Source organism: Ammodytes marinus (genome assembly GCF_949987685.1).
Source record: "Ammodytes marinus genome assembly, chromosome: 22".
NCBI lineage: Eukaryota > Metazoa > Chordata > Actinopteri > Uranoscopiformes > Ammodytidae > Ammodytes > Ammodytes marinus.
In genome coordinates, this window is record NC_137226.1 from 8,989,851 (window position 1) to 9,016,579 (window position 26,729).

At 41.6% G+C, this 26,729-nt stretch overlaps 1 protein-coding gene across 1 annotated transcript; it reads left to right on the forward strand.

Moving 5' to 3' along the window:
* Positions 1-4,369: 4,369 nt before the first annotated feature.
* On the forward strand, positions 4,370-15,039 carry st8sia1 (ST8 alpha-N-acetyl-neuraminide alpha-2,8-sialyltransferase 1; the record flags this gene model as incomplete). Its single annotated transcript, XM_080051224.1, has 5 exons — positions 4,370-4,555; positions 6,048-6,188; positions 10,071-10,180; positions 12,886-12,978; positions 14,559-15,039. 5 exons carry the CDS (start codon positions 4,370-4,372, stop codon positions 15,037-15,039), a joined length of 1,011 nt encoding a protein of 336 aa, XP_079907350.1.
* Between the last annotated feature and the right edge of the window lie 11,690 nt (positions 15,040-26,729).

Sequence of the window (26,729 nt, forward strand, 5' to 3'; positions counted from 1 at the left end):
ACATACGTTTGAAAATTTAAATGGTCATTTCCATACATAGACGTGCACAGATTTAATATAGGCAATACACATTCCTATCTGGTATGAATATAGTTTATTTTATAGCATTACATGTAGTGTCTGTATCATCCACGTATGTGACATCTAATTATGGCCACACATATAAAGAAGATTCGCTGATAATGTCTATTACTTTAGTTATTTCCTAAAATGCTGCTTCTGCCCAACTGATGATTAAATTACATTTTATATATTGTATTTGTTGTGAAAAAGCTACATTTCTTCGTTTTCCAGGGTATTCTGGCAGATAAATAATCCCTTTCGCATCCGTCATCAAAGTGTCGAACAGCATCCACTATCGGTTTTAATACAACAAAGGAGAAATAGAGACAATACCTCAGTGAGCAATGAGAGGCAATGAAAAGGAGGAAGACGCAGGGTTGAGGGGGGACGGGGGGGGGGGGGGGGCAGCAAATGTTCTGTCATCATATTTTTTTTCTTTCAGTGATCCTCAGCAGGTGGGAGAGCTATTTCTGATGCAACCCAACTCCCCTCGGTCTCCACACTGACACATAGAGACAGAGAGAGAGACAGAGAGAGACAGAGAGAGAGAGAGAGAGAGAGAGAGGGGGAAAACAAAAGAGGCAGGCCTTGGTATCGGGGAAGCACTTTCTCCCGTCGACTGCCTCTCATAAATAGCTGCTCAGTGTTTTCCCTTATGTGGTCGTAAATCAATCACAGAACAATTGAACTAATTAGGAACCTTTTGGGGATGGATAGAAAGGAATCGGGAGCTCCAGCCACAGCCTGGTTATTCAATATTCAGTATGGCGGGGGCTGGTGACGCCCTGACCCTCATGGGGCTTGTAGACCATCCTCACCTGCTCTTTTTTGGAGGGTTATTTGTTTTGTCAGTTGTCTGCTACATAATCCATCCAAACCCATTGTCATGACTTAGCCGGCTCTGCTGCGAGGTGACAGGATGTTGACTCCAGGGTCTGTGTGTTATCACTCAAAAAGACCACTTTGTATTCTACAGAACAATGACCAAAATGTGAGAAAAAAAAATCATATTTCTATACTCACTTGTGAGTAGCCTACATTTACTCCGGTACAGTACTAGAGTGCATTTTACAGTACTTTACCTAACTATTTCTCCAGTTTACACTACATTTCAAGAGCAAATACTTGACATATTACTTTATGCTAAACTTACCATTTATATTAAGATGAAGATTTTTTAAATGCAAAACATATGACACGTTTATAAAATGACACATCAATGCATCAGTAACAATAATACAGTAATATACAGCAACGGTATGCCATTCTTGGGGCCATATTTATTTTGCACAATGAACATTTTTATATAAGTAGTTTAGGTATATTTTTGAGAATTAATTTACATTTTCAATACAAGACACCTACTTGTAATGAAGTCATTTCAAACTACTTCTAAAAGATGTGCCACTTCTTCCACCGCTGCTATTGACTCTATGCTATTGTTTGTTTGTAATCAGAGACTGAAGTATCACTATAACAGGATGCAGGTATTTTGTTTACTTGTTTCAGTTCCTCTGCCTCCCTTCCCTGTCTCCTCACACTTTCTGGATCTTTCTACAGAGTTAATCAGTGTTTCTTTGCCCTGACACAGAGAACAGCTGACACAGGACTTCAGCCAAGTGGCCTGCCATGGCATCCCTCCCTCCGCCCTTAGCTGCTCTAACCTTGACGCCGGAGATTCCCAACAGGGTGCAGCAGGTGCCGCAAGTAGCCCACATTGCTCAGCTACCCACACTTCTATCAGCCCATATATCTAGACACAATGGGGGTACAGGACGGGCTGTGAGATTACTGTTGGATGGTTCATGTCAACATTATTTAGGTGCTGCATTTTCTGAATGGGAGTAGGAGATTTGTGTTTTTGGAATTCTTGTATTTTAAACTGCTTTCTACACTTTATTTGTGTGGAGAGTCATTTTGTGGAGTTTTATAGTCATGTAGCCTCACTATATATCTGACTATATGCAGGTCAAAAGGCAAACAGTGACTATATTTTGGCGTGCACAACACAACTAAAAAAATAATAATAAAAAAAGTGTCAATAGAAGCAATAGCCATTTATCCTATTATTTTCTTTGTTTTGTTTTACTTTTACTGTTTGCAGTGCACATTGTGACCTCGACGTGGCAGATACCTTCCGGTGCAAGGGTATTAATCAGGTGTAGCAGGGCTGCAGACGGTATCTTTGCATGCCAGGAGGCAAACATTGTTCAGTGCAGAAGGGACTTTTTGTCTAAGCCATAGGCCTACCTCAATAAGTTGGATCCTGCTGCTATTCAGGCGTTAAGGCACCCGTCAAAAATGCACGACGACATGCAACTTTAAGTGGCTAAATAGAAAGCCACTACAGCAACCTTGAACGATGAATGGTCTGCGTTCACACTTCACAATTCCACAAGAGGGATAATGGGAGTGAAGACACGTCTATTAAAACAAATGACGCTGGAAGTTAGTCATCCATTATACACTGAAATAAATGCACATAAATAACCTTGCAGGAATCTACATGCTTGTATATGTCTAAATATGTCCATAATGTTCTTATTTTTATATGTGTATGTTATTATGCGGCTGTAGTGTCAGATTTGAGTTGAGTACCTTGAAATAATTTCATTGTGTAAATTCCTGTGGCTCCTATATAGACGTTTTTTAAATACATTATGCACTCCATGAAAATGTAAAGGTACCAATTTCTCCCTCAAACCCAAGCCCGAAGAGAAAACAGAGCTGGCAGCAAAGTTCAATATTTTGTGTTGCTAAATATGCCCTTTTTGCTCCTCCTCCACACACACACACACAGATCTTTCTTATGGTAAACAAAACTACTGCGTTTCTGAACACTTCATTTTTTCTCCACAAGAGGTCAGCAGAGCTTTATTTGCACAGAAATTCAGCTGCTGGTGTGCAGGGAAATTAGCAATTAGCCTGGAAATCCAGACCCATATCTAGAACGATAGGGGCAGGCGCAGCACATTTAGCGGCAGGTCTGGATTTCAAGGCTACAGGGAAATCACAAAGGGTAGAAAAAAATATATATATGTCGATATGTGATGAGTGTGTTTGTGCTGCTCGGTTTTCTAGAGCAGAAATTGTAAGAATATGTCTGGACTTTATGATGAAACATGAAATCATCAAGTGATGGGGTTATTTGGGTGTGGACTGGTTCTACACTATGAGCAGCTGAAGCACCGTCACAATCAATCATTCTCCAGCTCTTTGTATTCATTCAGTTCAGACTATATCCAGCAGGGGGCGGCAGCACTTCGCATCACAGATCTCAGCGGGAAGCCAAAGCGAGACACTTTCACCCTGCAGCAGCCAGTGTCAAGTGAGCGAGTGAGCGGGAATAACAACAAATTGTTGGGCCATAAAAGGAAAGGAATAATTTTGATATTACCATTGTGTCTCTAATTAAAGAAATGACCGGCCTCAAGTTATTTTTTCCTTTAATCCTGGAGGCATGAAAGAAAAGCTTTCTAGGTAGCTGGATTGTCAGCTCACCTGTGAAGTAATTTGAAGTAGGCCTAATGTGTTTATTTTGAAAGTGGACTTCCGCTTTCATGCGCGCTGTTCCCGGGGCGCTTTACACGCCTCCAGAATCACAAGAAACACTTTGTCTCGGCGGAGAGAAGGAGGCGGAGGGGGTGTAGACAAGAAAAAGATGGGCGAGGTGGAGGGAGACTGAATTAGGACTGACCCGGTTCAATCACTTTGCACCGCAGACCAACAAGGCTGCAGCAGACGAGCTCAGCGGAGAGAGAAAGAGATAGCGAGGGGATCCATCCAGGTGGACCGACTGCTTGACCCGGAGGCACGCGCAGACCCCTTTCTGGATTTGGGTTTACATTGGAACGTCGGGCTTGGAGGAGGAGGAGGGAAGGAGGGAAGGAGGAGGAGAGTAGAGGAGGGGGACCCCGCAGGATTCCTCACAATCACCAGGCTCTTAATGATGGTGCTGATGCTCCGAGTAGTGCAGCGAGCGGCGGATTCCTGCAGAACCCGACACACTGCACCACGAGCCCGCAACCGAGCGTGCGCTACTGCTGCTGCTCGTCTTCATCACAGACCGGATTTCCATACCGATGCTTGAGCCAAACAAGCGGGTCGCGGACTCTGCCTTTGCAAGCTTCATTCATAGATTACTACAGTCCCTCTTGTAGGCTATACTGCTGGGATGAGCCGGGGGTCCGCAGCGGAGAGTGAGCAGCTTTGAGCTTTTGAGCCTGCGTTTTTAGTGCATCGGTGTGCGTTCGCCGGTTGTTTTGAGCCGTGCAGCAGCGGTGGGGATAAGGAGGGTAGTGGGAAGATGTTGGTGCGATGTTACCGGGGCAAGCTGTCGGCTTGGGCCGCCCTCTGCGTACTGGTGCTCTGCTGGTTCTACATTTATCCAGGCGGCTACAGACTGCCCCGAGATAAAGACATCGTGGAAGAGGTGCTGAGGCAGGGGGAGGCATGGCGCAAAAACCAGACGGGCATCGATTTGTACAGGTTCGTAGTCGTATACCCCATGGCTCGGTTGATGCTTTCTTTGCATTGATTTGAAGCAGTTCACCCCCACCCCCCCATACACACACACACACACACACACACACACACACACACACACACACACACACACACACTCACACACACACACACACACACACACACACACACACACACACACACACACACACACTCACACACACACACACACAGGGCCCCAGCTGTCTTTAAGTGGGCTCCAGCAGGGACACACTTTGCATTAAGAGCCTCAGATTTCCCTTTTTCTCCCTTTTGTTTTTTCCTGAAATGAATTCAAGCACCAGATGTATCATCAGTGTGGGGGTTCTTCTGACCTCCTTTGTCTCCATGTGAGTCCCTGAACATATGGGCATAATGTCATTAGGATGGCAATGGATACCCAATAGAAAATAGTTTATCATAAGTTGAAGAAGGCTATTGCGTTAAAAAAAATACCTATGTCTCCACAGAAAGGTTTGAAACATCTCCTTCAACATCCTGCAGGTTATCTAGAGAAGCTGAAGCACAAGCAGTGTTCGTGGCTGTCAGTCATTTGGACTGGTAAAATAGGATCAACAATGGATTATTGCGGTCTTATTTAAGTCTTATTCAATTTGTATGTGGAGACAATTCTCAGAGGCAGATCCAATTAGGGTCATCAGAGAAGCGGCCTGCAGGGCCCTCTGGGACGGTGGGGGTGTGATGCTCACTTGGGGAGATATGGTTTCAATGTCACTGTGCTTTTTCAAATCCTTTGTTTTGCCCCTTGGAGATTTAGGATTTATAAAGATGGAGTCAGCAATTCTGGAGAAAAAAAGCTGGTGTTAATACACAGCCTAGGCTCTGTAAACAGGCATGTTGCTAGCTATGGTGGGTCCCCTTTTGTTTGCATGTACCCTTTGTTTACATGACAGTTTACAGAGCCGAGACTGTGTTATAACAATAGTTTTTTTTTCAGTGCACGAACAGTATGGACAGGTAGCGAATTGTGAGGGTATATTCACCACCTTTAACCGCTGTTGAAGGAGTGAAAACGCAGAGGACAGTCCCACTTTACTGAACATCCATTTAACAATCTTGTGCTTGACTGTTGACATTGCTGAAACTCTAAAAAAGAAAGTAGACTTCATCAGGCCGCCAAAACAAATGACCTTTTGCGAGTGAGACAATGTGCAGGATCTCTACTTTATTTATTTATTTATTTACTCTTCCCTCTCTTATGCACCTATCTCAAGAAACGAATGTGTGAAAGTGGAGACCACCCTCTTGACCATATACCCAGTGGACTTTTGTGCTGTTATATTAATACTCTTCTCACCCTGGGTGTTCTCTCGGGCCCATAATTGCCATTGTATCATAGCCTGCCTCTCAACAGAGTCCCAGCTGTCCCGTGGAATCCAATTTGTGGCCATGACTTTGTCCATAGATCACCATAGACTAGAGACTCACCATTACTGTATTATTTCACTACACACAGGGAGTTGCTGACCGGGTGCTGCGACCCGCCGAAGATGTTCGCGGTGACCAAGGAGAACTCGCCGATGGGCAAGGTGTTGTGGTACGATGGAGAGTTCTACCACTGGCACACCGTCAACAACGAGACACACGGAATATTTGTGCAGGTTTGTAGTAGTAGGATTTTTTTTTAAATGGTGCCATCCCCATTGTAGTTTTGTTTAGATTCAAATTCTCCTGTGTGTCCCTTTGCAAGATGATTTGAATCTAGTCGTTACACCCCTTTAGCGAGCAGCCAAGATGCCTTTGCAACAAGACGTGCGACATGCAGGCTTGAAGAGAGAGAGAGGCGGCTGCAGTGCTCTTGGAAAGTATAACTGAGAGAATAACAGATGGGGAGGGTTGCACAGTAACAGCCGACACACTCTCTTTTAAAAGGAGAGAGAGAGAGGATTAATGGCATAGTGTTCTGCAGTGGAATCTGGGAGTCCATATTGAGATGTGGGGAGGAAGTGGCCGGTTAAAGCAACAAGACACCTTAAAGAGATGCCTTCAAAAGCATGCACGAATGAAAGACGCGTTTTCTCTTTCATCTATCTATCTCTATGTCCGTCGTTTCCGTGATGCAGGTCTTTTTCACTTTCTCTTTAATGTCACACAAGGTGCAGTGAATAAGGTTTTCTACAGACAGAGACATGGAATGGGGTAGTTGATAAGGTGCGGGCAGATGAGGACACATCTCTGGTGTGCAGTGATAGTCTTTTTATCTCCACTTAGGCCTAATCTAAAGCAGGACTATTTAAACCTCGGGTAAATTAATTGGAGGAGCATCTGCCTCAAGTTTCTACCTCCACAGTTATTCACCGCATTTCCTCTCCCATGTAGCGAAACACATTTGACCACATTTTGACGCCTCTGTGCATCCGTCTTTACATAGATAAAGGCTGCTGGGCTATTTCTTACATAGTTATATGTGTCTGTGTCTGTGTGTGTGTGTGTGTGTGTGTGTGTGTGTGTGTGTGTGTGTGTGTGTGTGTGTGTGTGTGTGTGTGTGTGTGTGCAATTACTGTTGCCGTGGTTTCCTTTTCAAGGGCCGATATATCTGGCCAATAATAAAGCGTGGTGCCCCACTATGCACATCTGCGGCCTAATATCCTGTTTAGTAAATGCAATGAATATCTGACCCTAATTTGCAGGCTTGAGCTAGGCATGTTCATTCATGAGGGGTGGGGGAGGTGAGGGCATCTTGAGCATTTGAAGAGAGTGGAGCTTGAACCACAGTGCGTTTTTTAAACTGCAGAATTCAAGGCCATTCAGGGTTTTGTGCGTGTGTGTGATAGAGAAAAATAAATACACTGTTTTACAGAGCTACATTGTTTAAGCTCTGAATTCACTATATTCAGTATATTTGTTCATCTTAATTAGAGCTAACACAATGTGAGGATTCATTGATTAGTCAATCAAAAAAATGAGTGTGCAACTATGGTAATTCATAATTATTTTTTAAGCAACAATGCCAAAAAATGTGCAGTGTTATGACATTGTACTGATAAAAATGGTTTAGTCGAATACTAGAGAAAGTAATTGAAACATTAAAAGCGTTAATTGCGGCCCTAATCAACAGTATTATTTCCGCCCTCACCCTAGGTTTGTTGAATAAGATTATTTTGTACACATTCGACAAACTCACAAAAACAAAAGGACATCTTCTGGTATCTACATTTTTTAAGAGCGGCAGAATATACAAAGTAGCAGATATCTCAAAACCTCAGTGTCGGCACATATTTGCATGTCTAGTGAAGGAGGAGGATGATATGCTGTGGTTTGCGATTAGGCAAATCAACCCTTTTTTTACATAATCATAAAATTCCACTCACTTTATGCAGCATTTTCCGTAACTGTGACTAAATATCCACGTTCACACACACAAAAGGATGAGTGTGTTTGCGTGGTTACACTTTGAGAATCTCCATGTGACATTTGCATGATGACCTACTTCATCAAGGTGTGGTCACACTTTCCTCTTCAAGCCTGTATCGTGGCCAGTTCAATGCGCTTCCTCCTAACTGCTGGTTAGAAGGAGGGAGCTAGTAGTTAGGCTGGATGGACAGAGCAAACATACTTCTCTACTGCCAGTGCTGTGATTGCAGGTCTGAAAACACAGACGTCCAGCCCCCGCCTAACCACACCATACTGGCAGGCAGCAGTGTAGCTACAGTATTTGAGCACCTGCCAGGGAATGCGCCAATTAGGGCTTTGACAGTTAATTGCGAGGTTAGTTCAGTAGTGGCTCAAACAGAGCATCCATACATCCAGTGCGCTGAACTGTATAGCGAATTCCTTTTCAGCTCTTTTCTGATGTTCGCTTCATGAAGTTCTCCTCATCAGTTGTCCCATGCAACATTTGCTGGGGATAAAAGCTATGATTTAAAAGAAGAGGTAAAAGTTTGATAGTTTTACGTTGTTGAGACAATTTTGGCTTTAAGCTGATTTCTGACATATTTTTTCGAAAAAATAATCAACTTATCAATCTGATCCTAAGCCCTCTATTATAACAAACAACCCAAACCAAAATCATGATATAGATCTAGATATTATATATTTATATTCATAAAAGATTTGATTATATCGTTTAAAGAATGTCTGAACTATGTGCTACCGAAATGAGTGTCCCCCTCCTCAAGTTTTTAGCCCCAACTAGCTGTTTCTGCCCTCCCCTCCTTGGTGTGCTGTTAGCAGGGTATTGTCCTCTGACTCAACTTCCTGTCACGGTCTAAAAGAGACCCTGAGGGCAAAGAGAAGGGTGTCTGTGTGTATTCCCCAGTGTGTAAGTGTGTGTTCTTTGCATGTGTGTGTGCACTTCGAGGGCAATAATGAGCTCAATTGTTTCCACCATCAGGCTTAATCCATGCCTCTTGACTTAAATGTGGCCGAGGCATGGAGAGAGAGAGGCCTTTTTTGGCTCTTGCCTTCAAGTGCTGTATTCTAGTGTTCTCCATACCAGCTCTCATACTGTAAAGTAAACCATACAAGATGATAAGGCAGTTACTTTCCAACTATGGATACTACTTGTACCCCAGGGGTTAATTCTGCCGTTTCCAGGGTGTGTGTGTGGGAAGATGGTGGAGTAGGTCAACTAATTTGAACTAATTTCATATATTAAGGTGTGTGTGTGTGTGTGGGGGGGGGGGGGGGGGCAACCATAACACAAAGTCTGAGCAGTTAGCTATAAGTAACAGGAAGCAGATGTAATGTACAAATCAGTTAAGTAATTCGCAGACAGATAAACTGTTAAAATAGTTAGCTTAAAGTAATAGATAAATGGTTGGAATAGTAAGCTAATAGTAATGGATAGACAGTTGAAACACCCACAGCCGACCCTAATGGCAGTATGAATACAACATTTTAATAACCTACTGTAAGCATTGGAAGTAACATTTTATCAAAATGATTAAATACAAAAAAATAGCCCCTTTCATTAATAGTAAACACCGGGCACATAAACTGTACAGAAAAAGTCTTCTGAAAAGACATTCACCATTTAAAATTTAGCATAAAGTTCACTTTTATTGAATAGTTCTTGTCATATCGGTCCATTTTAGAAAAAAAATAGAATATAATAATCTGTATTGTCATTTTGAATGTTCACATGCATTTGCTTTGCAGGGCATAATTTTTCTTTGCTTGATTGTGTCTATATTTCTGCGTAATATATCTGATTAAACAACATCACCATCTATCTATAATATAGGCTTTGTTATTGGAGAATACAACAAAATGAAATCTGATTCATGAGCTGTATGACCTCGACTTGCTTTTGTCCTCTTCCTCACTTCATATATTTATTCTGGTGTGTCCATCCACACATGGCGCTGCAATGGGAAATTAGCTGTAGGCCCTGAGGGTGACTCATGCACCTGCCTGCATTTTGGGATCTCAGTCAAGAGATAATAATTATTTGCTTGTCTGCAAGTGGCTTTGTGTGTTTTTATCCATCTGGTTGTATCTGTGTGTAAGCTAACAGAGCTGCATGTTTCCCTTCTGCCTAGGACAACCCCCTGCAGTTGCCCCTTAAGAAGTGTGCCGTAGTGGGCAACGGTGGCATTCTCCGGAACAGCAAATGTGGTCGGGACATTGACCAGGCCGACTTCATTATGCGGTGAGAAAAAAAACGTGTGACCCTGCGTTCCACCACCCATACTTTCTGCTATTTAGTATGGTAGAAAAAAGCTTTAGGCTGTCCCAATTCTTGTGGTAAGATTTAGTATGCTTAAAAATACCCGGACGTCTCCTACATCCGGCCGAGATTTTTAATGTTGAAATCAGCATGCTATTTGGTTGATTCTGGCCCACAATCCTGTGTGCACCGGAAGTGACGTCACATCGACGGAGCCTCCGTATGAAAACAACTAGGGATGCGACGGATATAGAAGCAAGAGGCAAGATCAAGGTGCAATGTTATGATTAAATTAATAAATAAAAGTATGTCCCGATTGTATGCATACTGCATGGTAACTAGATTATTTTATGTAGTATGTAAAATAGAAAAAAGAAAGCCCGAATTGAGTGCTTGCATGTACATGAGTTCATCACAGCTCCTCCTATTGTGAATCGGACGTGCCAGAGTGAGCAGCCAAAGCCAATCAACCATAGGTGTTAATGAGAGCTGGTATACACTGAGAGCAAGAGAGAGAGAGAAAGACAAGAGATGGTGGCAAACAAAATGGTCCACAGCTAAGGACTTGAGAGAGAAAAGATATTGGACCTGGATAAGCAAAATAGGAGCAAGCTAAAACGAGGAAGGAAGAGGTTGAGCACAAAGGCATGGAGCTGAAAGAATCCATCTGGCGGTGCAAAATAAAAAGGAGTGCATTTATTTAATGATTGCACTTCTCTTGATTAAATCAAACTAGACGCCGCATAAAGAAAAATGTGAGGTGACTGGGACCTCACACAAAGAGAATGGTCTCCATTTGATGAATATGAGATGAAAGTTGTTTTTTTCCGGTTTGAAAGTCATCAAAGAGATGCATGAGAATATGAGAGCTTCTTCCAGAGTGTTGAAGCAGAACGAGCTCATGTGAATTATCACCCCACTGGTAGGTTTAGTCCTTTTTATCTCGACTGGTCAAAATGGCTGTTTTTGTTAAATTTCATTGCGGTGCGAAACAAAACAAAAAAAGTGCTTTGTAAAGAAAGTATGCACTTCCTTGTAAACGGTTTTATCAAAAGGAATTCTCCCTTTCAATCTTTGAACCCAAAGAAGCTGCTGATCCAAGCCTTTTTTGTGTTTTCCTCCCACTGAATGCCTGTATAGTATTATCGCTGTTTCTGACCCTATGTAAAACTTTTAGCAGACTCCTTTCTCATACCCAGTTGGGCAGTGGTAATAATGTTCTAAACCCCCCGAGACACTTCAACTAAATTACTTTATGAATGACTGTAGAACTGCTTTGAGGTTATGTGATTAATCAAGATTCCTAACCCATCCCCCCCCCCCCCCCGCCCCCCCTCAAAAACTATGCTTAATGTATACAAGATTGCTCCGAAATCAACCTTGTATCTAGGCATATGAGCCCCTCTGTGGTACAAAGTATGAGCTAGTGTGTCCTCTAATGTGCACTGCTCTTCTACTTCATTGGCTAAATTAGCTCCATCAAACAGAAGAGCTTCAATAGCAAATACTTGCTTCTGTATTTTCATAGCACAGCCTGTGTCAATCAAGGCTTAGGCTTCTTCCGGGTGTGTAGGGTTCCTCCCGCAGTTCAAAGACAGTTCAGATGAATTTGTTCAATCTAAATCGCTCCAAATATTGACATGCCCAGGGTGTAATCCTCAACCCAACCAAAGTCCTACTCTAGTCCCTGCAATATGATAATGGATGGAGGGTCTGAGGGATTTTGGGAGACTTGAACCAACAAGCGCAATGAGCACCAACCCATCTGGTAACACACAATTCTCATTTGGGGTCAGCCGGGTAAAAGAATACTGTTTAAATAAGATGTTTTTTCTTACCCGCTAGTGCACATTAGCCTACTGCACGTTTTGTCTGGTAGAGATTAGAACATGTCTTGTAATCATTGATCTCCTTCGACAAGGCAATTTTAAGCCCCATCAACTCCAGAAATGGTCATCAAGCTGCTTCAGGCAACCACATCGAACAGACTTATTTTCTTTATTTAAAACTCTGCAGTCTGTTCAGTTTGTTTGGCCGAAGAGCTAGCATCTGGGCCCGGCAGATAGTACTTAGTTACAGAGACAGCCAATCCTAAACTAAGGCAGGATCTTATCAAGGGTTTGGAAGCAAAGCAGGGCTGATAAACCCTGAGGGAGGAAATACTACAGCAATGACACAATGACATTTTTCATTCACATAAAACAAAGAATCCTTTTACAACACTACTTCCTTTCCTGCAATCTGTTGAATAATAACATCTGTGCTGTGTCATAAGTAAGATAAACTATGTAGGAGTCCCGTAGGAGACAATTATTGTCATTTTGCTCAATTAAACACATCTCACAAACGCAGACGGTACATTTAGCATGGTTAATGTCACTGCCCATTTAAATTGGCATTATTACTGAAGATGAGACACTGTTTGTGAAATAGAGAAAGTCTTGTGGAAAATGTTAATTTCTTTGTCACGGAACTTTCTTTGCTGCGGGTGTAAAGGGACATTGTAACTCCAGTTATTAAAAATGTAAATGCGTTGATAAGCCAAAGGTGGTCCAGTTACTTCTCAGCCTAGTCATTTCATCTTATAGTGTGTCTTCTGCTGTTTGAGATTGTTGTTTTTTCCATTGCAACAAAATGTGACTGTATGTCTATGTTGACTAATACGAAACAGTGTTTTGTTCATTTAGGTGCAACCTTCCGCCACTTTCAAAGGAATATGTCGACGATGTGGGAACCAAAACCCACCTGGTGACAGCCAACCCCAGCATCATAGAGAAAAGGTGAACCAACCCACAAGTTCCAAGTTCTGTTACTGTGAATTGGAATCTGTGTGTGAGCGAATGTACTGTGGGATGTTGATTTCTTCTTCAATTACAGGAAAATAGCACTTAAGAGATTAAAAAAAGCATTTGAGGGAGCATATTAAAATATGCCTTAGGCAAAGCATGTATTTGTGTTTCATCTTTAAACACAAGACAATTTAAAGGTGCTACGAGGAACTTTTAAATTTTTCTGAACGGTAAACATTTTCTAAATGCCTAATTCCTACTATATTTTTTCTTAATGCCTTCGTCATGGGTACGCTCACCCAGGAACAACAGCTTGCGTTGTGAAAACACTACCGCTTTGACCCAAAGGGGTGCAAGAATGAACACAAACTGAAAGTTCCTCGGAACACCTTTAAAGTGCATTTACACAAGACATAAAAAGACATAAGTAAAATGAATGAATGAAATGAGAATTTCCTCACCGTCTGATCATTCAATGCTAAACTTAGTGGCAGGATCTGCCCATACAGACCATACGACCTGTTTCTGCAGTTTCAAATTTCGACAACACAGGAAGCTCATTTCCCATCCGTAGGGGGCAGAAAAGGAAGTGTGGTGGTGGTGGGGGGGGGGCAGATTGGGGAAACCAGGGGCCTATCCGAAAACTTTTTTTTGCATAGGAAATTTCCTTTCCTATCGAGATGAACCGGAAGTACTCGGCGGATAGGTGATCCGAATTCTCCAAATGCTTAGGAAAGGAGCCTCGATTCATCCTTTAACCCTCCTTTAGCATAGGTTACTCCTGACCAACCTATGCTAAAGGAAAGGAGATAGTGGTATCCCATAATCCTTTACGGCGGCAAGATTTAAAGCAACAGGCCACCGCCGGAGTTTACCGACTCTACACGAATACGAACGAGAGGTAAAACAGAAGAGAGGAGAAGAGAGGAAGATTTAACTCGGCTAAAACAAAATACCCCCCCCCCCCACACACACACACACACACACGCACACACACACAGGCTAAAGATAATAAAGAACTCATAAAAGACCAACATCATAATAGTTATTTTCGTAGCACATAATTTACACCATAAGAAAATAAAATACCAACTTCACATTTAATGAAGTTACTGGGGGCAGTTCATTTCAACATCAACACAAGTGTAGCCTCTTTTTATTCCACATGTGAATTGGGATATATGGGAGTGATTCTCACTCTGTTGGCGACAACCTGATTAAAATCAATATGAAAAGAACGCATGGATCAAACGAGCGCTTGTTGTGGTCAATTTTCGGAGAATAGGCTATAGTGTAGTTTCACGCTAGTGACTCACGTCAGCAATACTCGCCGTCGCGCAATGACGTCGGTTAGGAAAAGTGGAGTCGAATTCATTTGAAACAGTGCTGTCCTTTCCTATGTTCGATAGGAAGCACCTTTCATCTCTCCTTAACCCCGATGACGTTTAGGGGTTAAGGCATAGGAAAGGAGGCTTATAGGTTAGGAGATTGGACTTTTCGGATAGGCCCCAGGTGTCCAAAGTGTACTCTCAGTTGTTAAGAAATGTGTCTTATGTCTTTGGTCTTCTCAGGTTTCAGAACCTTCTGTGGTCGAGAAAAGCGTTTGTGGACAGTATGAAGGTCTACGGCTCCAGCTACATCTACATGCCGGCGTTCTCCATGAAGCCTGGCACGGACCCCTCGCTGCGGGCCTACTATGCCCTGAAGGACACTTCCTCCAACCTCACCATGCTCTTTGCCAACCCCGAATTCCTGCGCACGGTGGGCAGATTCTGGAAAGCCCACGAAGTGCACGCCAAGCGCCTCTCCACGGGTCTGTTCCTGGCCAGCTTGGCCCTGGGGCTGTGCGAAGAGGTGACCGCCTACGGCTTCTGGCCCTTTTCTGTGGGCCTGGACGAGCAGCCGGTCAGCCACCATTACTACGACAACATCCTGCCCTACAAATGGTTCCACGCCATGCCCGAGGAGTTTGTCCAGCTGTGGCAACTGCACAAGAGCGGCACGTTGCGCATGAGAGTGGGACACTGCCCTTCACAGGAAGGAGGGAGTTAAGAACAGGGTTGGTTGGTTGTTGTTTTTTTATTGTCCTGAGGAGAGATAGCGGGTCAGTGGAAGTTCAGGGGGGGAGCGAGTGGACATGGCATTTGTGGTTGTGAAGCGGAAGGAAGTGATCATCGTTTTGCAAGAAGACGGGTGCATGCATTTCATACTGAGGACACTCAACACGACTGTGTCCGTTTCCTACCACGCTCCTGCTGTACCCAGTTGCTGCTATTCCTTAGCTATCAGGAAAAAGTCCTCTACCCATACCAGCAGCATCAGGGACAGAATAGACTACTATTGGTGCAGCCCTACATAAACACACACACACACACACACACACACACATACAATGTAAAATATCCATACATTCCCAAAACATGCCAAATCTCCGCCACTTATCTGTGTGCATGCATGGATGCGTGTTTTTTTTTATGGAAAGCTTCAGCCGGGATTTTTCTTTTTCCGGTTTTATTGTTAGCTGATTTCTCTACCTAACTGACACATTGCCCCCCCCCCCCCCCCCCCCCCCCTCCCCGGGTCTTTGTTAAACAGAAACAGGAGTGGCAAAGGACCGGGGAGAATAATAAAACCGCACTGAAAGACTGGCGAAACGCGAGGGACCTTGCGGGAGATAATGGTGTCCTCCCGGGTAGCTAACAGCTTGAATAGGACCGCAATTTAATGGAGAGAAAAAAATGGCTGGCGCTGGGGAGAGGGGAGGGAGGGTATGCGCATGAAAAGGATTTTTTTTTCTCTGCTTTTCTTCAACCAAGCGCTTGATTGGCATTCTCTGGTGCCAAATACAGCTTTAGTTCAAAAGCAAGGAGCCAGTAGAAGTGGAGTCTTAAGTACTATATACGCCTAGAATGTTTAGCCATGTTGCATATGAACTCTGCTGTCCACATATTTTTTTTATTTTTTATTTTTTTGCCAAATGGGATTTTCAGGATTAATGTGAATTCATGTTTAGGTTCAGCAGTGGCCGTGAAGAGAAGGGAGGACGGATTATGAAATACAAATGAATAACCGGAATCAAACGTATGTCGCAAAGAGAAACCTCACACATAGGCACCTCGCCTTTAAGTGGACATTACCATTGACTGTCTGTTTGGTACGATTTAGTCAAAATCAGGTTCCGTGGGTAAAAAAAAAAAAACACCCTGACCTGCTTCTTTGGGGACGCAGTTACCAACTCATCTCTTAGTAACTGTGCTACACTTGCCAAGTGCCATGCCGAGGGAACAGTGGTCTCTTTGATACGCACTCTTGCACTATCCTTGCACTCTCAAATGGCGAGACACTGATTATAAAAGGAGGTAGTGACAGAAAAAGAGTGGAATTTTAAATGGGTGACTTTATAGTGTAAATTGTGATTTATTCATGCAATAATTGTTGTTACTTTATCGCATTACAGCAAGAACTGAGCCTCAGTCCTGTGTCTTTTTTTGTATAATTGTAAATTGTTTGTGTTATTGACATTTTTATCATGCACAAGGGAAAAAGCAACTCACAAATGTAGAAAACGATAACATCATAGTTTTTTTTTTGTGTTTTTTTTTCCGCACTCGCAGGCTCTGCAAATGAAAAAACAGCGTATTTGATTTGAAATCGTTCTTTCTTATGAAATGTTATTTAAAGAGTGACAAATGTGCCAAATGTGTCAATATCGCAAAAACAAAGGAAGACTGTCTGCATGGAAAAGCAGTGCATGGGGGTGTACCACAAACCTTAAAAAAACTCCTCAAACTCAAGGTACAGAACATGTCCATAGGTTAGTTCTTTGTGCTTCTTATTCTTCTCTTGTTGAAGTTGCTGTCTTTCAAACTGATGGAAGGTCAAGTGCCTTTCTAGACGTATTAAGGCAAAGAGATCATTCAAACGAGGGATATTTCTAATGCTTATCATGCTCTTCTAAATGTGTTTGAACTTTGCTATTGTTTTGGCCATGTTCGCCTCTGTTGGTCATTCGGATGCCTGGCATCGTTACTTAAAGAGAGCTTCATGTTGGACTGGTGAACACTTTGACCAATTTTAGTTGTACCTATTGTGATGTTTCTTATGTGCACTTTTTAAAACATTTCTTTGTCTCCTGCCCAGTCTTGTGAATGAATGAAACGTGACAGTGTGAATTCTAAGTAAGCATGAAGGTTTGTAATGTGAATGTGCTTTTGGTACACAGATTTGGATCTACTGGTTCATGGCCCTCATTTCATCCCGTTTATGAGTGAAAGAAGGAACCACTGTAAATGTTAGATTTATGACCAAAAGGGAAATTAATCTGTCATGTAAATATTGCTCTGTTTGCATATTGACCAATTAGTTTATATATCTCCAGTCCGTCTTTATAAGCACACAAGCAAATTACTGAGCTCAACAGTTACAAATAGGCTGCAGTTGTGAACCTTAGGTTCTGAAACTTATGTGCATTTTTGGCATAGGGCTCTTCTTGCTGCAACATGCAACTACTAAATCGATATTCCCAATACTGACATTCAACAAGTAACATCATACATATGACATATAACATTGTTTGACATTTTGGGGGATATGAATTTATTCACTTTCTTGCTGGGAATACGACGAAAGACTGATACCATACCACTCTCATGTCCGTCTGCTAATTATGGAGCTACCGCTAGAACCCTGTTAGCGTAGCTTAGCAGAAAAGTCAGTTAAGAGGTGGTAGGACAGCCCTCCCACGAACACCTCTAAAGGTCACTCCTATTCTCACATCATATTTCTTTCGTTAATCTGTGATTTTTTAAACTTTTTTTTTGTTAAATGTTAGACGTGGTCGGGCTGCACTATCGTAGCTATATGTCTGTCTGTCTGTTTAAACAGACTTACTCAGACCTACATTAGGCCTTCACTGTTCTCGGACCAGACTTGTCAGCATCAAGACGGATCAGCTAATCTGCCTTCATTAGGCTGACTCACAGTTATGTGGACGTTTATTTTCCTATTTTCTGACATTAGCAAGCCTTTTCCCCAATTGTCAATTATTATGCTAAGCTAAGCTAACTAGCTGCTTGACTCTGCATACTTAGCACACAGATATGATAAGACAAAGACAGTAGTTTATAATATATATATACAATATTTTCTTATACTCCCCAAAAGAAAACAAATGAGCGCATTTCTCTAAATTCCAATGTTATGCTATGTTACTCAAGCTGTCAGAGTAATCACAAGGTCAGAGGGTAAAAGGTGGCAAAATTGAGCATGGCCAGTACACAGTGGCGCTATTGTCGTCTACTTTCTTTCCTGTTCCTGCCAACTGGTCACATCTATCAAGCTTAAGTGTGTGTGGCTGCACGGTGACCAATTGATTAGAGTCTGCAAATGGAAATGGAAAATATTAGATGCCTGTAGCAGCCATATGATTGGCAGCAGTGTCCTTAAGCAAGACACCAAACGGCTATGCAGTTACAGCGTGAAACCTACCACTGTGTCTGTGTCAAACTATTTCTTTCTTTTTCCTCATGATGATTGTGTCTTTTATTATTTGTTCTGGTTTAGGGAAACAGTTCATGCCGATGTCATAGCGCAGGTTTAACAGAGTAAAGAGTTTTAGATGTAGAGAAGTAGACTAAATGGTCAGAAGCCAAGTTTTTCTGTGATGACTTCACCCACAGGCCGTGAAGATGTGCTCTGTTAACATAATAAAAAGTGGGTCAAATAGTGACTCCAGTCCTTTTTGGTATTTGTTTTAATCTGATGATGATTTTAGTCAGAAAAAAAACAGATTAAAGCCACTATATGTAGAATTTGAATGTGATTAAAGCGTCTCTCATATTATTCTGATGGAATAAAAAATTTTGCTTAAGAAAATAAGACAATCCTGCTGAATATTGGTGCAGTCTTTGTGTTCAGTCGATGTGGGCCAAATTCTTAAAGGGAGGGAAGGCGCATACATTGTTTTGTGTTCTTATTCTGCCACTGGGGGTGACAAAATCATGAATTTTTTAATTCTACACAGTGTCTTTAGAAACTTGAAATAAATCAGAAACAAATAGTTTAAGATTAAATGTAGATTAAGTTAAACTGTACTATAATTTTCTTATAGGAATTTAAACAAATTTAGTTGCAGTGATGCAGAAAGCCTACATTCATTATGTTAAGACAAATAATCATTTGTGAGGACTGTTTGACCTATTTTTGAATAATCAACATTGGTTCAGAGGACTCAACTTTCTTATAACATATTCAAATATTTGCTATTACGCCACGCTCTGTTATGTTATTTTGAGCATGTGTTAATGTGCTTTATTTGCTTCGCCTGACTGAATTTGTTACAAAAAAGAAAACAATCGCTGTTTGAGCCACCCGAACCATTCAAGTCATCTAATGTGAACAACCCTGCCTGAGCATGTTAAACATTTTTTTATCAGAATTGCATTTTAAAATGTACAAAACAAACTGTATGTGCCACCTGGATTTAAAAAAAAATACATATCCATAGTCAAGCAAAAGTCAAACACTGGTACGCAATAAAAGATAGAAAATTGCACTTGGTGTTGGCATTGTGGTTTTTCTTTGGCAGATGTGAGCGTTCTGTTACATCTAGTCATGGTTCTGCTGAATTTTAGGTGTTTACCCTTTTGGTGGGTGCACAGGAATTTTCTGCTGTCCATTTGGTTTATTTAGTGGTTATGCATATTTTCTATTCCAAGGGGAGAAACCCTTTGCTTTTCACAGGCCTGTCTGCACGGCCTGTTTTTCTGGGCCATGCATTTGTAAAGATGTGTCAGCAAAAGCTCCAGAGCTGTCTCCCAGGCCTCTGTTCCCCCCGCTGGACCGCTCAGCTTCATGGGGGCTGTATTTAGAATCAAGGCCCTAATTTGTCTATCTGGTGTGGCGAGATAGCTAAGAGGATGGAGCATATTAACTTAAGGATGATAGGGATTTAATTATGGATTTGTGAGTGTGTGTGTGTGTGTGTGTGTGTGTGTGTGTGTGTGCATGTGTGTGTGAGTGTGTGAGAGAGAGAAAGAGAGCAATTTGAGTTTTTAACCATAGGAGTGAGGACATTTTCACAAAGTGAGGACCTTTTGCCTGGTCTTCACTACTTTAAAGGGCTGTTTGAGGGTTAGGACTTGGTTTCAAATGTAGAATTACGTTTAGTCACTTTATTTTTGATGGTTAAGGTAAGGGGCTATGCATTATTTCAATAAGTGTCCTCACAAAGATTTGAGAGTTTTTTATTTTTTACCCATTAATCTACCTTTTTTAGATTAATTAAGATTAAGATGTGCTGGAATGCAGGATGAATTGAAAAAGTATTAGTTTAACTAACATGCTGCTAGTTATTTTCAGGACATTGCTGGTTAAAAAGATGAACATTTGTCATCACAATTTGTCAAAAATAAACTGGGATTAAGATTACCACAGGATTTCTTTGAAAGATTATGACACTGAAATCAAGAAGATTATTGAAAAATGTATAGATTTTGAACATTTTTAACACTTTTCCCACCGTGAATATGATTCCAAATAGTTGCTATCGTCTTGGACATGTTTTGAGAAATCTACATGTTAGGAAGCGCAAGAAGCTTTCGGCAGCCCTGATTGTAGATCTTGGCAAAAGCCGGTTTTCATTGTGCAATAGGTTTAAGTGAGCTGGGAGCACACAGCAGACACACTGCTTTAATGTGTTTTCCCTGTGCTGAACCTCTCATCTCCTGTTAATAATGCTTGTATTCAAGCCAGAAATATGTAGCAGCTAAGCTATTATGCTCTATGGTGTATAGGGGCCAGGAATGCATTCAGACCACATATATTATATGCTATCTACGATTCAGACGAGAGAAGTCTAATACAGATGGTGGTCATCAGGTCTGCAAATACTTAAACACTTGAGGCTGTGGTTGCCAAAATCAACTTTCAGCAGTGACATTAAGGAGAGTGTTTAGAACATTTACCCCCTTGAGCCATTGTTTGGAATAAAAGATCAGATCAGCTGCTACACATCTGCTAGCCTTAGTCGGATGTTTGTTACATTTTCAAAATAAATAAACTCTATTTTCTAGTACTGACAATATGTGAAAACGTATCATCCACCCATGTATATTCAATTTCGACTTCAGAAGCAGTCATTTGCTTCTACAGTCCTGTTCCATTTGTTTCCATGCCAAATGTAATTTGTTTTGAGAGTACTCATCTTCCCTAGAATATCCCATTACTAGGCATTTACGAATCCCTTATCTTTGCTCTGATCCATCTGTTTTTTCTAAAAAGAAAACACTGGTACGGTGGATCATTGAGCCCACAAGCAAAACAAGCTTTTACATGCCTTTGGAACTGATTAATAGCTACAAGGTAAACACACTTCCTCTTTTGTCTAAAGGGGGTGCAAGAATGAACACAAACTGAAAATTCTCCAGAGCACTTTAAAGTAGGTGTTCTTGTTTTATTAGGTCCCTACTGAAGTTCAGCTCTGAAATACATTTGGCCGCAGTGTAGCTGATGTTTACAGCTTACTATTCTAATGCAATACGACACAAAACAACAACTGGAAGTCTGCAATCAACTCAACAATCACTCAAAACATTTAGTATATTATTGCTATAGCATGTACAGATTGCACATGTTGCCGTTTTATTTTGCTACTTCCTCTTTTGGCCCAATCCATTTTTTTTGAACAGCAAAATGAAAGGATGCTTTGTTATGACTTTTCCTGTCTTTCCATTTTACATGCGCCTTTATTCATATTTAATTTTCTCTGCTTATATGGGGCAGTACTCTCGCCCTCCTTCATGTAAACAGGCGTGTACGCAGTGTCCTTGCCCGAGCTTTCTGGCAGCATGGAAATGCACAGGGAGGCAAGGCTGAGGGGAGAGACACACACCCTAAGAGAGGCCGTAGGGACATGATAATGCAAACATCTTTCCCCACTAGTGCCCAATGTCAGCTCTCATTACATCCAGTCGCAGGCCCCCTGGGCCAATTAGGGTACGGGGCTGCACTCCTAAAAGCTACGCGATTGGCCCATCACTATTAATCCCCTCCTTGTTGACATTATAGAGGAATAATAAGGGAGACTGGTGGGAGGTGAGCACTGTGCAGGAATGTTTCAATTAGTGAACAGTGAGTCAAAGGCGTCAAAACATGGCTGTACAACTATTTTAATAGCTTCTTATGTTTTCAGTTTAAAATGCGTAAAGTTTAAATGTTTTTTAAATGCGGATTTACAAACCCAGAATCTCAAACTGCCTTGTGCACAACCCACTATGTCCTCACCTCAGTGGTAATTGCTCTGTTATTGCTCACTTTGCTTACACGTTGGTATTTCCAAATAAAGACATTTTCCCAAAGCTACACATGATTATTTTCCTTCACGCAGGACCGGAAGGAAGGACAGTCTGGAAAGGTTGGAGAAAGTTAATTGAAGGAGGGTGAGCATGTGGGATGGTGAGCATTTGGTGGTGTGCCTTTCAGAGAGCTTTCTTTCTTATATCCAAATCTTTTTAAGAGTTAAACAGCTGGTTAAACATGATATCCCATAAACGCATGAATCAATGAGTTGACAGACAATCAATGAGAGACTCGCTTCAGTATCCTTGTCTTCTTCCAGCGTTTGTTTATTAACTGGCACATCGCAGTCCAGCGTCTTCTGTGTCTCCACATGACAAATGAGGGGTTTCCTGTTGAAACACAATGTTGTTTCTGCTTGAAAAAAACGTAAACATTCAAATGGAAGGGAAGAAGAAAGCTATCATCTGTCGCTCTGTGCATCTAGTTCTTTTCTTGGTTGCGTGCCATTTCCCCCTCCATCCAATCCATAATGTATCACACACCCAACAGTGCATAAGGCCTCTGGGATGTTTTCCAAAGAATGGAGGGTCATTTGGAGATGGCCCAGGAGGTCCATTTCAATTGACTAGAAGGAGATGAGATGTACAGGCTGATCAGCCGATTCAGCAGTTTGTGATTCCTGCATGTAATAATTCAAAACATGAGGGGTGTAAGGGAACATATGCCAGTGGAAACTGCACAAATAAATTAGTTGAAGCCATAATCCGTATCTATATATTATATTACCAATGGAGTAAATGACTATGTGCAAAGTGTGGAAGATCTCTCAAAGTGACACATATAGATGAGTATCACTCGAATCTGCAGTTCCAACAACAACCATTCATTTGAAATAATTATATTATGGCAAGAGTTAACTCACCACTTGCTATTTTTATTCTTCCCTTTGGTTCCTTTTTAACACTTTCTGTTCCTCTGTTGGGCACTGTCTCTAAGAAAGTCCAAAGTTCATCTTGTGACCCAAAATGTCTAGACGGTTTGTGCTTTTATCATTACCTCAGCAAGAAAGAGACAGTGGGCAACAGAGAGACAACAAAGTGAGATTTCCTTGTGGACCAGTCAAGGACTCCTCTTTGTGAGCAATGAAAATCAGTTTGCACCAGAACTGACTGTATATGGGCTTGGTGCAAGAAAAGGGCAGATACTAAACATAGGCAGTGAAAATTGAAGCTCAGAAAGAAAAAAAAATCAATGTGGTCAACTACATTCTTAGCTGTAAGGAAGATGACAAAGGCCATCCTACTGAGATCTTTTTTATTTTTAAGATTATTATTTGGCATTGTTTATGGTTTATTAGATAGTTTGGAGAGATAGAGGTGAAATGGGAATGACATGCAGAGAACGACCACGGGCCCGTTTCGAGATGGTCAGCTGCTTCGGAAGGACTGAGCCTCTATAGAGCTGATAAGCGGAAGGGGCGGAATTCCGGGGCATGGGACCTCTCGGCTGAAAAAAAATTAATGGGAGTCAATGGAAAGTAATCTATTATTTTCTGGTCCCAGTCATTAAATGCCTTGGATTACATATATGTTTTGTATGGGTCTGAATGATAATTTTTCATGTGAAGAGTTTGACGGTATGTTGTATGATTATTCGTCTAACGGCTTTTGAAAAAATGTGACGAGAAAAACTACAAGTCTTGTCGCCTCTGTGACGTCACCTCAATACACATTCCCTCCACTTCTCGACTGACAGTGCTAATGCTGCGTCTTCTGCATGGATGTATTATAAATGGTCCTTGAAAGAAGGCGGTAAAGTGCATTAAAGACACAGCCATGTTTCTGAGCTAAGCGGGTGCGAGTGGTGGTGACGTATATCATAAGTGTCAAGAGCAGCGAAGAGCTGTAGTCCACAAAAGCGCTCTGCACAAAACCTGACCGTATCCAACTTCTACTCGCTAAATTGTTCCATTCTTTGCACGAAAAAATACCATCTAGACCCACACAAAACAAATGTGTAATCGAAGGCATTTAATGACTGGGACCAGAAAATAATACATTTCTTTCCATTGACTACCATTGTAATTTTTTGAGCGGAGAGATCCCATGTCCCGGAAGTAAGCCACTTCTGCTTATCAGCTCTATAGGCAGCACTCTAACCCCTACACCACCAGTGCCCCCATCCCACTGAGATCTTTACTGGCAAATCAATGTCCAGCACTCTATGTCGTCCTGGATGTAAAGCAAAGCTATCCCAAGTGATTTAGGTAAATTGTCAGAATTTGCATTGAGGAAGTCTCCATTGATGCTAGTTAAAACTCACTTAGTTGATTGTTAGCATACTGTAGCTATAGTTGATTAAAGCAGCTGTGGATAGCTAGTGTACTTATGCTAGCATTAAACCTCTGTTTAAAGAAATAATTAATTTTTAATGCTTATTAATCTTATAGCAAAAGCCTGTTAAATAGGGTTGGTACCCTGATGGTTCCACTCAGTCAGGGTTACTGGTGTGATGCTACTGGATCATTTTTAAACCACAAGTTTCCATGTCATGACATTTTGCCTGCATTTGAACTGACCACAGCAGAATCGCCAGTTGCTTAGATGTCAGCTGATATTGTAGCCAGTAAAACGCTACTTAACCTTGCTTTTCACTGCACTTTGCTTTCTAAGGCATTTAAGTAACATTTCACAAGAGAATGAAGTAACTGCTGCTTAACCCTAAAGATATGAGACTTGTATCAATCTTCTCAACTAACGTTCGGCAAGAAACTATTTATTTAAACTCGGGGCCATACAAATGTATTGAACTAACAGGAAATTTGTAATATTAGTGACAATGTGCACACTTGCCCTCAGGAATTTTGGGTCAAATGGTTATATTGTGTATGCCTTTCCCAGAAATGCCAACCGATGCCCCTTTAACACAGTTCAGACCTAACACAATAACTAGGTTAATAGATACTGAATTTTTATCAGGAGTTTTTAATGGTCTACATAATTTTTGCATTATAAGAAAGTATTGAGAAGTATTGAGTGAGATGTGTAAAGGCATTGCTTAGTAATTCAGTAATACTTCAACTATAAATATACATTTTGAAGAAATAAGTATGTTAAAACATAATGTTGCTGTTAAATTATTCATTGTTATTATATATGTTGAGGTAACTTGCCTTTCAACTTTTCATAACCTAAACAAAAAGAACAGCCTACAAAACCCCTTAATTATAATTGTAGATCATCTTTGGAAGAGTGTGTGTGTGTAGGCCTATGTGTGTGTTTGTAGATGTGGGTGCACGTACCATATATAACGAGCCTGTGGCCAATTTTGCATTGCTTGATTTATCTATTCATTCAGGGCCATTGTTTATCCGTTTCTGTTCCTCACCGTGCACCGATCTGCCTTACTACCCCTCTCTAGAATGACTGTTGTTGATGTCATCAGAGGTTTTGACTGGGGGAATTTTGACTTCAACCCAAGCAGCCGTGACTTGAGAGTTGGAGCTGGAAGGCAAGCTCGCCGAGTTTGGAGAATAAATGCAAGTGGGTGTAAAGACGGGTAGGTGGGAGAGTGGGCAGGGGGTCTGCGTCTGATTGAGCGGAAGAGCTTTGTTCATAATGTATTTCTCTCTCTCTCTCCCTTTCTCTCTTGCTCCCTTTCTCTGTCTTGCCAAATGGGAAAAAAGTGCATGTGTGTGTGGGTGTGAGAGTGCAGAGTTTGCAGTCTTGTGAGCGCCAGCCAGGTCTGTTCCAGGATATTTATAGCTCTCATTAGACACATCCCGCTAGAGCCAGGGTCACAGCACGGGGAGGTGAGCACTAAGAGAGACTGAATTTGTCTCCAGCAAAACACACATATACTGCATCACCCTACACAATACACAGACACACACACACACACACACACATACACACACACAAAGTCACCTCATTTGAGTTTGCACCCAGCTATCTACACAGAAACAGAATATAGCCTATAGGATGCTGTTATTATCTACCCTGAACAACAATGTTTTATCATGAAGAATGTGAGCTGATCATCTGTTCAATCCGTCTGGTTTGAGAGATCCCAGCATGCATTGGGTGCAGCAGGTGGCCAGTGGGCGTAGGAAGTAGGGGGATTCAAACATGCACTGAGCACACATACAGTTCACACCCACACGTCCATGTCCATGTGTGAGAGGTGGAGGAATAGATTGTGAAGTGCTGATGATATCCCCCCGCTTCTACACTGAAGGATGGAGATATTTTTACTGTGCCGATCGTTCTGTTGGCATAGCAACAGGTGCCAGCCCCCGGAGAATAGGCCATTTTTGGATATTGGATATACAGGATATTAAATAAAAATATAATACTGGATCAAGATTAACCATTCAATGATTATCTCTCAGGCATCCAGTCTATACAATTGTCATAAAACGTTGTTATTTCATTAAACCTAAGATA